Source organism: Atractosteus spatula, chromosome 17 (genome assembly GCF_055471065.1).
Source record: "Atractosteus spatula isolate fAtrSpa1 chromosome 17, fAtrSpa1.hap1, whole genome shotgun sequence".
NCBI classification, from domain to species: domain Eukaryota; kingdom Metazoa; phylum Chordata; class Actinopteri; order Semionotiformes; family Lepisosteidae; genus Atractosteus; species Atractosteus spatula.
The window spans coordinates 15573133-15588402 of record NC_142722.1 but is presented as its reverse complement, the minus strand read 5'-3'; the positions used below and the strand labels follow the sequence as shown (position 1 = coordinate 15588402).

The following is a 15270-nucleotide window of genomic DNA, read 5'->3' as shown; positions in this document are numbered from 1 at the left end:
CTCAAATACAAAAGGGAACAGAGGAATATGCTCAGATGGATTTTTTGTGCACATTCATCTGCCGGTTAAACAAATATAAATACTTGCAAAATTCAGAAATCCTCTTTTACCATGAACACAATCCTCAAATCCTCCTTTTGCATGAGCACGATGCAAAAGAAACAAAAAGCACGCACACACTGCTGCCGTTTCTAATTTGTGTGTTTATACACAAAGCAAGAAACAGATGGTGTAGACTGAGTGGGACTGAGATTTGCTTGGAAAACTTGTCTAACTGACACCAGGGCAAGAGCACTACTCTGCTTAGTCTGCTAAGCGCTACTTAGAGAGCTAAGGAAAGGCACATGCACATTCATACCTCCTCCAACTCTTTCTGTGTCTCGTCCTCCATCCTCCGGATATCCTCCATTGTCAGCTCCACCCATCGGTCGATCCAGCAGAAGAGCTGACGATGGAAGTTAGTGAAAATCCTCTTCTCTTGCTGTAAGGACAAGATACACCTCCGATTAGAACATCAAAGGAAGGCATCACCTTTAGAACAACGTGGGTGTGAATCTGGGGGAGCTGCTGTAATTTTGCCAAAGATCCCCGTGGTTAGAAAGTCATAATCTGACATGCTGGAGGATGCAGGTCTAAGGTACACCTTATATTTATTGCAGGGGTGCGATACCTGTCTGACCAGGAGGACTTTTTCCACTCTGAACTTCTGCAGTCCTTTTGCATTTGGTTTTACAGACCAACGAGATCATGGTTCAATTAAAAATTGAAATCAATAACACATACTGTACATGCACAATTAACTCAGTATTTGTTAAATGCTGTACAGGGCATTTAAAAGAATGACTGAAAACTGCAAAACAGTTAAATGCAACAAGTCTAAAGCATATCAAAATTGGATACCTTAACATGATTTCTGTTGCAGGCAATTGTGATTTGATCATCTGTAATGGGCAGCACAGCAGCAAGCTGTAGGCTGCAAGATATAAAGGTGAATCTACAAGCACACTGAAATAGCATGTTTGAAGTGGTAAAAATAGTGGTCTGAGGTGGTGCAGTCCAAGTGTGTCTTAAATGCTAACTCAGTGAACCAAAAATGAGCTTTTTATAATAAAGTAATAATTTGTAATTTGTATTAAAGTTTGAAAACTCGGTAACAGTACAGTGGAACTGACTGTGCTCTCCTTGTATTGAAGGCAATGATTGTTTTAAGTTAAAGAGCACTATTCTTGTCCATGGCCTGTGCCTTAAGGGTTCAGCACAGATGCTACGTTTTATTGCGCCAAAACTTAATTTCACTTAACAGTACTACATTAAGTGATACATGAACACCACTCTGGAAGGGGTCAGCCCATTAATTCTCCACACAAAACTACATCAAATGAAATGCTAAATATTTTCAAGGTATAACTTATCTTGCAATTTAATTTGATGGTGAAGCTCCACTTTTACAGTTAAGAACTCTTCTTTCATCCCCTGCATCTTCTATACTTCCCAGTTGGGGTTTTTTGTAAAAAAAAAAGGGGTCACTGGTTTACAACTTGAATGACTCCTGACTGGATAAGGAATCAGTGTAATGGGAGATGTGAGCTGCAGCAGTTAGACTTCACCGACAAGGGAAGAAAACCCAAGACCAAAAAAAGAGAAAGATAAAACCACAGAAAAGGAAAACATCCTTACTTTGTGAATGAAGTTCTCTATTTTGTTCTGCAGTCCCCACCACTTGAACTTGACGGTCACCAGTTTGTAGGCGCACATGCGGGGGCAGTCTGGGTTAGCGACGAGCTCCTTCTGTTGGGAGAGGGAGGGAATAATGTCAATGGCCTCTCTGGCGAGTCCTGCTGCTGGTGCAGCCACAGACCAGCGCTCCAGCCCCACACCTCCAGGAGGAGAGCAGCCCATCACTGGTCGACAAGAATCTATCAAGGTTAACTGCACTGAAATGGAAATAAATGACGAGAAGGTGAAAAATAAAAAAAGACTAAATTTTTATACCTTTATTGCAAAGGTGTAGAGGACAGTTACATACAGTAGGTATTTGCACCCTGTACCTTTGGTTAGCCGAATTCTACTAGCGTGCAAAATTATAAACAAAATATGATGTAATCCACATTAGTGAATAATTGTATTTAATAAAATAACCAAAAAGTACCAACACAAATCTGCACTAAAACACAAATGCATATGAACACCTGTACGGACACACAAAAAGCAATTCTTCTCTCTTTCTCACTAAAATACAAATGTCTATGTGATTTTTAAACAATAATTCCTAAAACATTACACGTAAACAGAGAGAAAGGTTTCTGGACTATAGGCTCATTTAGACTTTGATTTTACTGAGACAAGTCAGAGAGCCACCTATGTCCATGTTCCTTGTCATATGAAACCTGTAAACATCAACATCAACATCAAGACAGCAAACATTTTGTTTTTGAATTGATATTAAATCTATTCTATATTCAAGCGAATTTAACAGAAGGCATAAACCTCAGCTACAGAAAGTCAGAAAAATGGTTTGTGATCAGATACAATCAGTCAAAATTTTGCACACAGCGCAGGCACAGACAATTCATCTCAGAAGCGCACTGAGTGCTCGCCGTCCTCTCTCTCCTGTTGTAAAACCAATGGCGTAATCGCTCATGTTAAGAGAGGGGTTCTTGGAAGCAGGGGGCGGGCAGGGATTGGGGGTGGTTTGGGCCTGTTTGCTTTGTCAGCTTGAGGCTCCAGTCCAGGCTGTCAGCTTCCCACCATACTGCTTGCCTTGAGAAGGGAAAAGAAAAAAAACAGCAGCAGAAAAAAAATCGTGAAGCCAAGTCTTGGCTTTCTCAAAAAAAGGGAAAAAATGACATGACCTCTTTAGGCAAGTGAGGCACTGCACTGAGACGTGAAGTGAACTTGTCTGTGTGATCTGCTCCCTGCAGCTGCCGCCCTGCTACACAGCAGCAGTTAAGTCCTTGCAGGGCACAGCCAACACAGATGAGAAGAGACAGTTCAGGGTGATGATATTCTTCCTCCAACGTTGCCGGAGTTAGACCAGCATGTGCCTGTGTAGAGATATGTTTTTTTTCCCACTGTGGTTTTCCTTTCTGGTTAGCTACTTTTTGCCGAATGGCTTGCTTTTCTTTGTGCAATTATGCTCTGCTTTTAAAAACATTTTCCGATTGATTTTTCCAAAAAAGAAAAACAATCCATAGGATAACGGGATTACAAAATAAACAGGCATGCTTGGATGAAGCTAAAAAAACAAATTTGTCGAACAGGTTTCTACTAAGATCTCTGGGTCTAAATTTAAATATCCAGGACTGAAGAGAGTACAATGGCACTTTACCCTTTACAGTACACAATCTCCAGAGAGCAGCTGGTTCAAAACAATTGTCTGTGTTCTTTGTTGAAAGTCATCAATGCATTCCATATTTTTATGTGGATATGAGAAGCCTGAGTAGAAAGCTTTCTACTCTAATGGCTGTTGTTTCTTTGGCCGAAATTGAGCAGAGGTGGTCCAGAAAAAAAATAAAAAAGTTCTTGGACATTAGGGAATAACTGTGGGAAAAGACAAAGAGGATCCCTCAGATTTAAAAAGCTTCAATCCTCTGTTGTTGCGGTAATCTACAAAGTGCTAACTTTTAACATAAGGTAATGACTGTTGTGCTCTTTTTCACATGTTTGTGGCAGGAAAACGGAAACAAAGAACCAAACAGCCATCCGTTTCCCATTGCTTCAGCCAGCTGCGAGCAGTTTTGAACTTGCATAGCGGGGACACAGCTGCATCTCTTGCTGGTATAAAAATGACACGACAGAGGAAGGAGGTATTCAGCAGGTCACTCCAGTGTCTTCCATGCCTGTTTGCAAAGACTGTCCCTGTACAATCCAGAGAGGAGCTATTCTTAGAGCGTAGGACGTTGATGTGGTCGTACCTTATAACTTTGGAGTGAATACAGCAGGAATCTGCGGCATTTAACTTCCAGACAAGCAGAACAGACACATTTTAAAAATGTCTGACGAAAATAAAAGAAATTATTCCTGTCTTGCTAAATGCAGGTTAAACCCAAGGGCTAACCACTCCCAATCCCAAACCATCTTGATTTGCTCTGACAGGTGTAAACCACACAGACAACTCATGTGATTAAAAGTGGAAGCAAAATAACCAGAAGCAGTGAACAATAAAAAGCATACATGCACATATACTGTAAAAAACACCCAGCACAAACATCTGTATATAATAGCATTAATATGCTTGTCAAGTATTACTGGATTTGCTTCTATAAAGGCACAGGGGAGTATTGTTCAGAAAGACAAATAGGCAAATACATAGACATTTAAGATACGGACGTACAGTGCATCATATTCAGGTAACAAAAACAGATGTACCATGGGAAACACTTGAGTGCAAAGAAGTCATAAAAATGATTTGTTGACATTTACATCTAGACAATGTGGGGAAGTAAAAAAAGGACACATAAAACAAAAAAACATCATTAAATTGTACAATATAGTAGGAAGACCTCATTTAGAATATTATGTATAGAGTTGAAAATACATTATAAAAAAGATGTTGCTGCCATGGAAACAGTTTAAAGAAAAGCAACCAGGTTCATTAGTGGGCTTAAAGGAAGCTGAAATCATCCTACAATAACAAGATAAATAACTAAAATCTTTTAAGTGCTGAACACAGCAGTTCAAGAGGGGACCTGATTCAAGTACAGGCATAAATCTAAGAATGCTACTTTCAGTACTATGCTCTTTTTAAGACAAAAAACAAACAAAAAACATACTGACTGAAATATGAAGGGGAAATGCATGGTTGTATTTCTCATGTTAAACACTCTTGTAAGGAGTAAGTGGATGTAAACTCACAGAGATAACTGTCTGCTTTGATGCCTTCACTTTACTTTTTTCAGCACTTTCAATCCAAAATGTCTGTAAAAAGAGCTGAAATTACGAAAGGAAAACCCTCTTCAAGCACGGTGTCTTAGGACCACTCTGCTTCTCTGAAAGTCAACCGCAGAGTTGATAGCTGAAGTTATTCTCAGAGAGTATAAGACGTATGCATAAATTCAAAAGAGGCACTGACAAATTCAACCCATTGGATTCCTCCAGATTCCACATGGAAACAAACCAAAGGGCAGTGCGCTTCAAATGGAATACAGAAGGCATTTTGTTTATACAGAGCACTGCGGGCGTCCGGATTTCGGATAGGAGCTTCCTTCAAGAATTCGCTAGATGAGATCTTTGGATCATCTGCCTTCTTCTTGTAACCGAACAAGCTAGAAGGGCACATCAGCCTCTTCTTGTTCACAGCTTTTCTTATGTTCTTCAACTGAAACATGGATCTTGCTACTTGTGGACCACATGCAAGAAAGGAATGAATGCTCCGCTCCTGTATTTAAAACGTACTGTACAGTCCTGTAAGGCATGGAGAAGCCTGTGGCATTCCTAGAGATGGACAGAGCATAGCTGCAGGTTCTCATTCTCTCAGTGCTTCACACGGCAAACTCTAAAACTGGCAATTTAACAGCAGGTAGGAATATAATACCTGCCGATATAAAAAATTATCCTCATTTAAAGAAAACAATCTTCATCTGACATTTATCTCATATCCCCTAAGTGCTGTCTGCTTAGCCTGAGGTAACAGAAGGCCAACAAAAGCATTCTTAGGATAACCATGCTTCTCAGGTAACACTTTGCACGTTTCAACAAAAAACAAAACTGGGCTTCAGAGGCAGCTGGATGACAGAAACCGGTTTATTCTAATGCCACAAAATCATCTAAAATAAAATGGGGGCCCCATCTCTTAGTGTATAGGCACTGCAGATCGCTTGCACTGGAATTAGGCAACACTATCTAGATACTGTTAATATTCCTCAACTGTTAAAGACAGCTGGAGAAAATCCCATGCCTCCCCCTATGGCCCTGGAGACCTGGAGCTCACTACTGTCCTGCCCCAAAGCGAGACTCCTGGGTATCCAGACTACTGCTTGCTGGAAGTCATTCAAGCGTCTTCCTAATCAGACACCTAGAGTGCAAAACTTTCTTCACTTATTCGGTAACGGTAAAACAAATAACCTTGTATGACAATCCAGGAAACTACAGCACGATAAATCACTGCATTTTTAAAACTATCCTTGATTTTGCTTTTCTTTGTTCACACCCTAACAAGCTCAAATATTTTTTTTTGCAAAATATCCAATTTTCTTTTAATACCCTCCCAATTTGCAATTACCAACTTGTGATGAACTCAGAACGCTGTGGTAACTACTACAATAGGTTTAAGTGACAAAAGACAGCAGCTGGACTGTATGCAGGTTAACACCTTGAACGCGAGTTATAAATGGATAAATTTCAAATCTTGCCACGATTTGATAAAGAAAAATAAAATGGACAATTTATATAATCGTACTAGCACTGTAAAGGACCTCACCAAGAGTGCAAATTTGAGAGCCTTGCTCTTAAGTTGTACTACCTCACAGCTTTCATAACGCATGGTTTTAGTTCAGGTTTCAAAAATTACTTTCTAGAGACAAAAACAATTACACTGACTGAAGGGACAATCTCTTTTCTGACACGTTCAAATTGCTCCCCTTTCTGAAACACAGTGGCACATTTTGTTCATCAACATAAAGGAACTATTGTCTAGCATTCCTTAAATAAGAACAAAATAAGAAATACACAAAAAACTTAAGTACTTCTTCTGAAGTTGATCTGTCAGTGTACAATTTTCGTGAGAAGACATCCTTACCCTACAGGAAGGCTTACCATAATTACTGCAGCAAATTATGTTACCTTACTTTCAATAGCACAATGTTCTCATGAGAACATAAGGTCATAACACTCAATCAAAAAGCACAACACAATGTTAATTGAAATTAGTACTTCCATAACACCGTTGTGTTATGGCAACACCAATACTTAGAACTGATCTTTAGATTTCATAAGCCTGGGTGTACCAGAAACATATTGGAAGAAGTATTTTTGCAAATTAGAAAACAGTAGGATAGGTAGCAACTGGTAGCAACAGAAACATGGGAGGACCATCTGAAAAAAGCCATGATTGAAATCCTTAGGTTTGACCTAAAATTGCTAATCCACTGACCCACAAAACTGCAGAGAATAAGCAGCATCTTTAAAAGCTTTTCTCCCGCTCAGTTGTGGTGCTCAGCATTTCCAAAAGGTCACTCTTTAGTTAGCTGATCTGATTGTTTTTCTTGGCTTTTCATGTCTCTTTATTTTAAATGGAATTCAAAAGGTCCAATCGTGTTTTCATTTCACAATGAGGATCAGGTTTCTGGGAGATATGTGGAGAGAGGCCCGGGGGGAGACAGACCAAGAGAGTAATGTGTATTTGACTGTAGGTTGAGCTACATTACCAGGCAACTGGCATTCCTTGCATATAGGCCTGGGTTTGCCTTTTATGTCGACAGTGAAGAAATATTAGAGAGTGCAGACCACTCTTGGCAAACTGGAAAATACTTCTGTGTAATTTAACCTTTGCTTTGATTGGGTAGGGGATGGGAGAGTGTTTAATGTTGTTTGATGGAGGTTGTGTCAAAGCTTAAATACAAGTCCTGCAATTACTGCATTTCCATTAAAACATACAGAGAAATCCAATCCTTAAGGATTGGCAAAAATGCTGCAGTCACAGTTAATTAAAGGGCTTCACTTGTCTTGACAGCCAACTGTTCAAATCCCAGAAAGGGGAAAATACAAAAAAAAGGGACAAACCACTATATTTATTATTGACGTCTTTAAAAGGAGAAAAAGGGCAAATGAATTCCATTTAGTATTGTGCAATGTACAGGACCAATTTTACAATGAAATAATGTTTTCCTAAGGTGGGACAAAATAAGCATTAAAACTGAAAACTAAGCTGGAAAAAAAAGTCAAAAATGATTTTAAAATAAGGGTAGAATACTATATTTTAAAACAATAACAGTTTATTCCCCTTGAATGTACATCTTTGAAATGCACTTGAGAAGCATTTGACAGTAAATTACTTTTTAAACACTGGACAACCATTACTACTGCAGCTCCTAGGTTTTGAAAATGTCTTAAGTTACAAAAGTCTATCGGTTTTTTTCCTAAGCTGTTGGGTGGAAGGTGAAATGAAACCCTTTGCGAGGGTCAACGATACTTCTAACAAAAGCAGCCTCTCTTTGTGCTGGAGGTGGGAGGGAGATTGGGTGAGGTATTCCTTACTCCTTTCCCTAGAGGGAAATCAATGAATATAATACCCGTGTGCACTGCCTCAGTGCCACGGAACACGATTCCTTTTCCATTGATAAAAAAAAGACTCAAGAGGATGTAGGAAGTAGGTAGGATAGTCTTTTCACATGTACATTTAAGAACTGCCCAAAGACAGCCTCTGAGGCTACTCTGGTACATCCTAGTACCCCTGCATTGCTGTTTACTGCCGACTGCCAAGCAGTAAGCAGCCTAACGGAGTCAGCACACTATCCCTCACCAGACCCTCCTGCAGTACGCTTGTAAGAATCTCGTTCTTGACCATGGGCTTACATCACAGAGCCCTGGATAAGATTAAGATAAGATCACTTTATTGGCCATATACATTTCTTGCATTAGGAACTTGTCTTTTCGCAGACCCCAGCTTGCTCTCCATGAGACACCGAGACAGGGAGAGAAGCTGGGTGTCAGAGCAGGGTCAGCCATTTATACGGTGCCCCTGGAGCAGCTTGGGTTAAGGGCCAGCTTGGGTTAAGGGCCCATTTGAACCAGCAACCTTCCAGCCACAGGCGCAGATCCTTAGCCACAGAGACACCGCTCCGCCCATTTTTTATGGGCAGAGTCTTTTAACTTTCTTTACCTGAAGAGGCACCCGCTGTGATCCCTAACCTCACTTTGCATGGGGAAGCACATTTCCTTTCACTCCTTTAACCACACACACTGCTTTGTATGAAGAGGTTTCAGAGCTCCTTTTTGTCTTGGCCCAGCTCTGATTCACGGGCATCCTGAACATCCTGAACTAAATGTATTTCAATCAGGTCTGCTACAGAACACAAATGTGACTTTATTTGGAGCATCTGTCTTGTCTCTGTTGTCATAACCTTTTTTTTCTTGATTATCTACTCAAAGTTTTTCATATGGAGGAATAAAAAAGATACAAAACCTGTTAAAAACTTTGCATTTGGTTATAAACGTTTATATCCGGATTATATATGAAAACAAATGTAACAGATTATTGGTGGTTAATGTTGTATGATTGGTTTCCTTCCTCTCAACAGAAAATGCCAAGTGAGAAAGTCCAATAAAAGTTGCATACAGTATATCATAATACCATATCTGATTTGATACCCGATTGTATCCTGAATAAAGAGTTAACACTATACAAGAGGAGAACTGCCTTTCTGTCTTCCTGTCCACAGCTCTAGGATGGAAACGGTTCAGCCAAAACCACATCCCACAGCTGTTCTGCTGAGGGCAAGTCGTTTTCTAACTGCTGCAACATAAAGGAAAAGAAAACAATGAAAACACAACACCCAGCACCCCTCTTAATACAAGCATGTCTATTTCATAGGGCACATACACTGAAACAAACTGCAACTACCCACTAACTGGAATGTGCCTAGCCTGATTGGCAGGCGGTTGAATAAACTGCAAATTCAAACACTGACATCATGCAACCAAAATTTAAAATTTGTACATAATGCTATACACAGGTAATAAGAATGCACATCCCAAATATCTAGCTGGTGGCACTGAACACGGAAAAGCAACCTACATAAAGCATGTATGGATTTTCTGTTGACTGATCATTATCTGACAAAAACATTGCAACATTGCTGTTTTGAGATTTGTGTAACTTATTAGTAACTTAACATTTTATTATTAATTCAGCTAAGTTTCATAGTATATATTGGGGAAGCAATAATTATGACTTGATAGTTTTGTGTGCAAAGCTAATGTATAAGATCATGTATCTAATAAAAGCACACATAAACATGGAATGGCGGCTAATGAGTGTTTTAGGACATAACCAATGGTGCAAAATTAATGGGGAAAGTGAAATAATTAGGGCACACTGGTTACAATTCTGAAACTATCAATAAGTCATCAGAAATGGAAAATGATCCACAGAATAAAAATGTTAAAATATGCAATGTACAGCATATATATGTCCTTACACACTACATTTTACGATGAAATATGTAAACTGCACCCTCCGTTTAATCTTCAACATATAAAAACTAACAAAAATTATCTTTCCATTTGAGGTTTTGTGACAATTTTCCCCCTTCTTATAGGGGAAAAGCCCTAATAAGAGCTGGAGTTCTGAGTGCTCTCCATGCACTGCCTTTGTCATCGACATGTCCAACTCATATTAACTATATTTCAACCACCATATTCCGCAAGAACGAAAGGAGACAGATTTTGTTGGTGACTGTTTTATTTGTCCTCACCACAACTGAGAATATTACAATGAAATATTTGCTATAATGCAATGTTTCTAACTTTTGTGAAAAAACATTGTTTTTCTGAGACACTAGATTTCACCCTAAAGGGAGAGTACCCCCCCCCCCACCCAAAAAAAAGGATTAATGCTAAATAAGAAGAGAATGGTCCTCATTTTTTTTACTCTTCCAAATTCTAGCAGGGAAATTATTCAGCCAAAACCACATCCCACAACTGTTTTGCGGAGACTAAGCCCTTTTCTGAATGTGTTTGAACTTTAAGGAAAAGAAGAGTGGAAATAAAAAAGCAGCACCTCACAAGGTGCAACCATCTCTATTTCATGAAACACAAATTTTGAAACAAACAAAGTAAACAGTAACTAGCATGCAGTCAACCTGATGGCCAGGTCGTTAGATAAAAGCAGGAAAAGGCCTGGAATCTCAACCTGTCCTTTTCTGTTGCCTGACACCTGAGGTGCTGGGCTTTACTTGCCCAGCCTCTTGGCTATTACACCACACAGGACTGCAAGCTGCAGTGGACAATGGGCAGTGTATTAAGAAACCAATTACTGCACTGCAGTATCCATCACTCCACACTGCACACTAAACTCCAGCCTTGTGCCACAGAATGAGATGGGAAAGGCCGGGCCGGCAATCACATTAATGTTGGGGAGGCATTCAGTTATCAACATGTTGGCAAGGAGAAGAGAATTTAAAAAAAAATTAAAGAAGCTATAAAAACAAAGGACAAAGATAACTGACTATATGCCAACTGGTCTGATCAAAACCAAAGATAGCTTATCTTAAAGCTTATCCATGTCATATGTAGCATGAAAAGGGTTGAAATATATGCCTATTAATTTAAACAAACTACTTTTTTCCTGCTCCATCTAGAGCTCTGTAATTCAGATAACCTGTATGTCCAGCGATATCCATCTCCAGAAAGCACAGAATTACCGTGCAATAAAAAAACATCAGCAGTCTTCAGGGACATGTTCCTTATCAGACTCGGATTAAAGGGCCATTTACATCAAAGTCCTCCTTCATCATATCTTTACAAATGTTCTTCCTCATCTCTGTTATGATGCTGGAACTTATTTCTTGACACAATGCCCCTTCTAAGCCCTTAGCCTGTTCTGACCAATGTGGGCAAATAACACACATTACTTTCACATTTTCACTGCAATAGTCTTCAGAAATAAAATATGACATAAATCATAAATGTGACGCATGACTGCAGCAACTTGCTCCTAGTTAATATTGAAATGACAGTGGGAACATTTTAAGAATGTCGTTGTTGCAGGCACGTGTTTTGAAAACTAAAGCTGTGCTTTGCACTCTCCTCTGTTTCACGTCCAATTCTTACAGCTAAATAAACAAGATAATGCCCACTAGTAAAGAACTCTTCATGTATTTATGATCATTATCTACTTATGTGGATAAATCTGACAACATTCTGTAAATTTAATCCCTAGGTAATACAGTGATTGTGAAAAGGCAGCCACTGATGGGAAATTCTTTTAATACTAATATTCCAATGCGCTGTGTGTATTTGTCTTCAATACCTTGGCAATGCAGATTTAGTGCTGCTATCTCACACCTCTTGACTTGCGTGTATGTACTTCAGTTTCCTCCCACATCCTAAAGACATGTGGATGTCTGGTCTAAACTATCCCTTTCTCCATCACCCTGTGCAGTCATTAGCTCCAGCTTCCAGCAACCCTCCCCAGATATCCAGCTTTCTGATGACGGATAAATATCTGCCAACTTAGTGCTTACAAATACAGTGTATAACACAGGGGGAGGTCTAGTAACATCATACACATTTACAGTGAGACAAAGAATAAGAAAAAAAAGGCGTAATAGCTATTGGCTATTAGCAAACGTATTGATTCCTACATTTGGGAAAAAAAGCACTGAATCTTCCCGAAAAAAAAACAAGGAAGAGTTTGAAATTATGTCATCCGAAAAACTCTTCTGTACGTTACCGTAGTCGGTATTGTTTACATGAACAGCACACACATGGTGCAATCTATATTATGTGTCCAACCGTAATGAAAGGCAAGAGTGACAAAACAGCCTGTGAAAAGCTGATTTTATCCAAGCCTAAGACGAGTTGTGCTTTTTGTCAGTTTTAATACAAACACAAAATAACAAAACAGAGCTCATGTTCTATTCTTGATTACTACAAAAAAGGCATGGAAAAACTATAATTCAGAGGCCTTTTCCAACACCATTGATCAATTCCTTAAACAAAAATCCTTGTATTTTATATTGAGTCATCAAGCAATCACTTTCTTCTGTATTGTACAAAATTATTACTCTGAGCTGCTTAAATGTTTGGAGAAAATGATTTTGAGAAAATCCCTAATCTAATAATTATTTCTAATTCTGTGGAGTTCTCTGGGTCGGATGATATAGTTTATTCCTAATGCACCTTATCCTTGTATCTATTTATCCTGATTAAAAACAAAGACAGTATAAAAAAAGTAGCACACAGTATAAATCATGAGCAGATGTATGAAAGACAATTTAGCCTTTCACAAATGCTATACAAACTACAGAGATTCACACAAAAATGAATAAAGAAAGAAGTATGCGAAAAATAAAGTCTGTAATGGACAACTTCTAAAACAATTTGGACATTTTTTGTAATACAACAATTCAGAACTGTTAAATTCCTGAATCAAGGAAATAATGAATGAAAAAGCATCTATGCATTCATTACATACATCTCTTTTATGGTATAATTGGACTATATCTTTTTTACAGTCCAAAGTCAAGTATTTTTAGTATTAAAATGAATATTAACACATTAAGCATTTCGGAGGCCAATGAGCATCTTTTTTTTCCTCCTGCAAGCAGTCACAGTTTTCACTTATACCTTTTATATAACAGATCAGAAAACAAAATTCAGAAAGCAAGGCTTTCTAAGCCTAATGAAATGGACTTAATACGCACTGCACAACACACAGACTGAACCACTCACGGTGTCTAGCTGGTGTGTGGCCCGTCACAAAAAGAAAAGAGATGTGGACAGGCAAAATTGTCTCCTTAGCAGAGCTCCACTGTCCCCTGTCCCTCCATATTATTAGTATGAAGGACCCTTAGCTCACTGCCCTCAATAGGTAAGATTAATTAATCATTTCATGTTCAGCAACACTGGAGAAAATGCCAGCTCCCAACATTTCGCTTGACAAGGACATCATTTGATGTTCTCGATCAGAAAATTTGAATTTGCAGCACATGGAAAGTTATCTTCTCTAAAGGAGAACTTTACATTAAACAGTTCCCACATCAAAACACTTAGGATGACATTTTTTATTCAAAGAAGGAATATTTTAGCAATTCAAAGTGCGCTGATAGTCTCAGAACGTCTGGGAGTCTAGATAGACAAGGATTTCATTTAAATAGGAGGGGGGTAGGGTTTTTTGTAGAAAATGTTAGTTTCATTGTGACTTTAATAGGCTTTTTTAAAAATCATTCTCTTGTCATGAAAAATATAAAGTTTGAAATGAGAGAGAAAAAAGTAGCTTTTCTATATTTTCAAGAAGTTGGGGAAATGGGTAATTCTGTGGCACACTGAATAGAATAGTCATGTAGAAGCAATGGCTGAGGTAATTAATTGTTAAGCACTGAAGGTACTTATATGCCAAAATGGTAGTGTTACAGCACAAAATGACATGTCTATGTTCTGAGACTGAAGACAAGCTGAAATGTCTTTACAGCAAGGTAAAGATTTCACAACAGGGCCTATTAAGACAGGAAAAATCCATTTAATTGTTAAATGAATGGACAGAAAAGGAACAACATTCTGTCCATTAAAGGCTAGATAATTTAATGAAGTGCTGCTTTGTAAAGGCGGTAGTATCAGTGCAAAACCAGTTTGAAGGCAATCTCTGCATACCTAGTCTACATCTCATGCCACATAAGATCATTTCAAAGACATAGTAAGCAGATTTACTTACCTTGAGGTGTCTGTGTCACAACAGCTCAACTTCCAAATTCAACTATTTATTGGTTTAATTGGAGAATACTAACAACCTCTCCTCCTTCTTCAAGTGCAGCAGCCAACTGTGTCCCTTAAGTTTAAGGGTACTAGACAAAGCTGGTGAACAAACTGAAGTCAACAGCCTATTTAAAGAATTCAATACTTAAGGTATTTATGACTTAAGGAAGTTTGTGCAGGAAGTCCTGGAGGGTCACAGTTCAGCAGGCATTTAACGCTATTTAAACCACCAGTGACCAGTAGCACAAAACCCCCTTAGGGTCAACCTTAGGGTAACTAATGGATATGTCTTAAGGCAGATCATTAGCTACTTCACTTGGCAATATGCAGCCTGTATGCCAACTCTTGTTATAAAAGGTATGTCTCTCTTACCAATTATATCACCTTTTCTACATAAAGTAGAATGCAAGAACAGTAGCATCATTTAGTCTTTTTGTTTTAAGACTGAACACAGACTTATGACTCTTTCCATTCCCGGAGAGTTCTGCCTCTGATACAGATATATATTCTACTCCTCTCTATTACAACTAGGTATCACTGGCCTTTTGCGCTAAATTTAAAAAAAAGCGTCATAGCCTTTCAGCACTGCTTTGCAATTTTAATGAAGCAACTTGACAGATTGCCAACAATTATAATCAACTTTTTTTTAAAAATATATTGTTTCCTAAGTAATGAGTATGTGATGCCTGTTTTACAAAGAGCTGTTTTTGAAAATGGAAATTCAGACAAATGATAAAATAGCTACGATGCTATACAGATGGTGCTGCTCAAAAAATAAGGACTAAGATTGTGTATTTAATAATATTTTCCCAATGTCACCTTTTCATCAAAGTTAAAACAAATGGAAAATAAAGCATT

The 15270-nt window shown here is 38.5% G+C and overlaps 1 protein-coding gene across 1 annotated transcript in view; it reads right to left on the bottom strand.

Annotated features, from left to right (window-relative positions):
• pitpnb (phosphatidylinositol transfer protein, beta) overlaps positions 1 to 15270 on the bottom strand; it is a 76788-nt gene that overhangs the window by 10364 nt on the left and 51154 nt on the right. The window contains exons 9-10 of the mRNA XM_088936164.1: positions 1678 to 1788; positions 359 to 481 (exon numbers count right to left, since the gene is read on the bottom strand). Of these exons, the coding sequence (XP_088792290.1) occupies positions 359 to 481; positions 1678 to 1788 (234 nt within the window). The remainder of the gene's footprint in view (positions 1 to 358; positions 482 to 1677; positions 1789 to 15270) is intronic.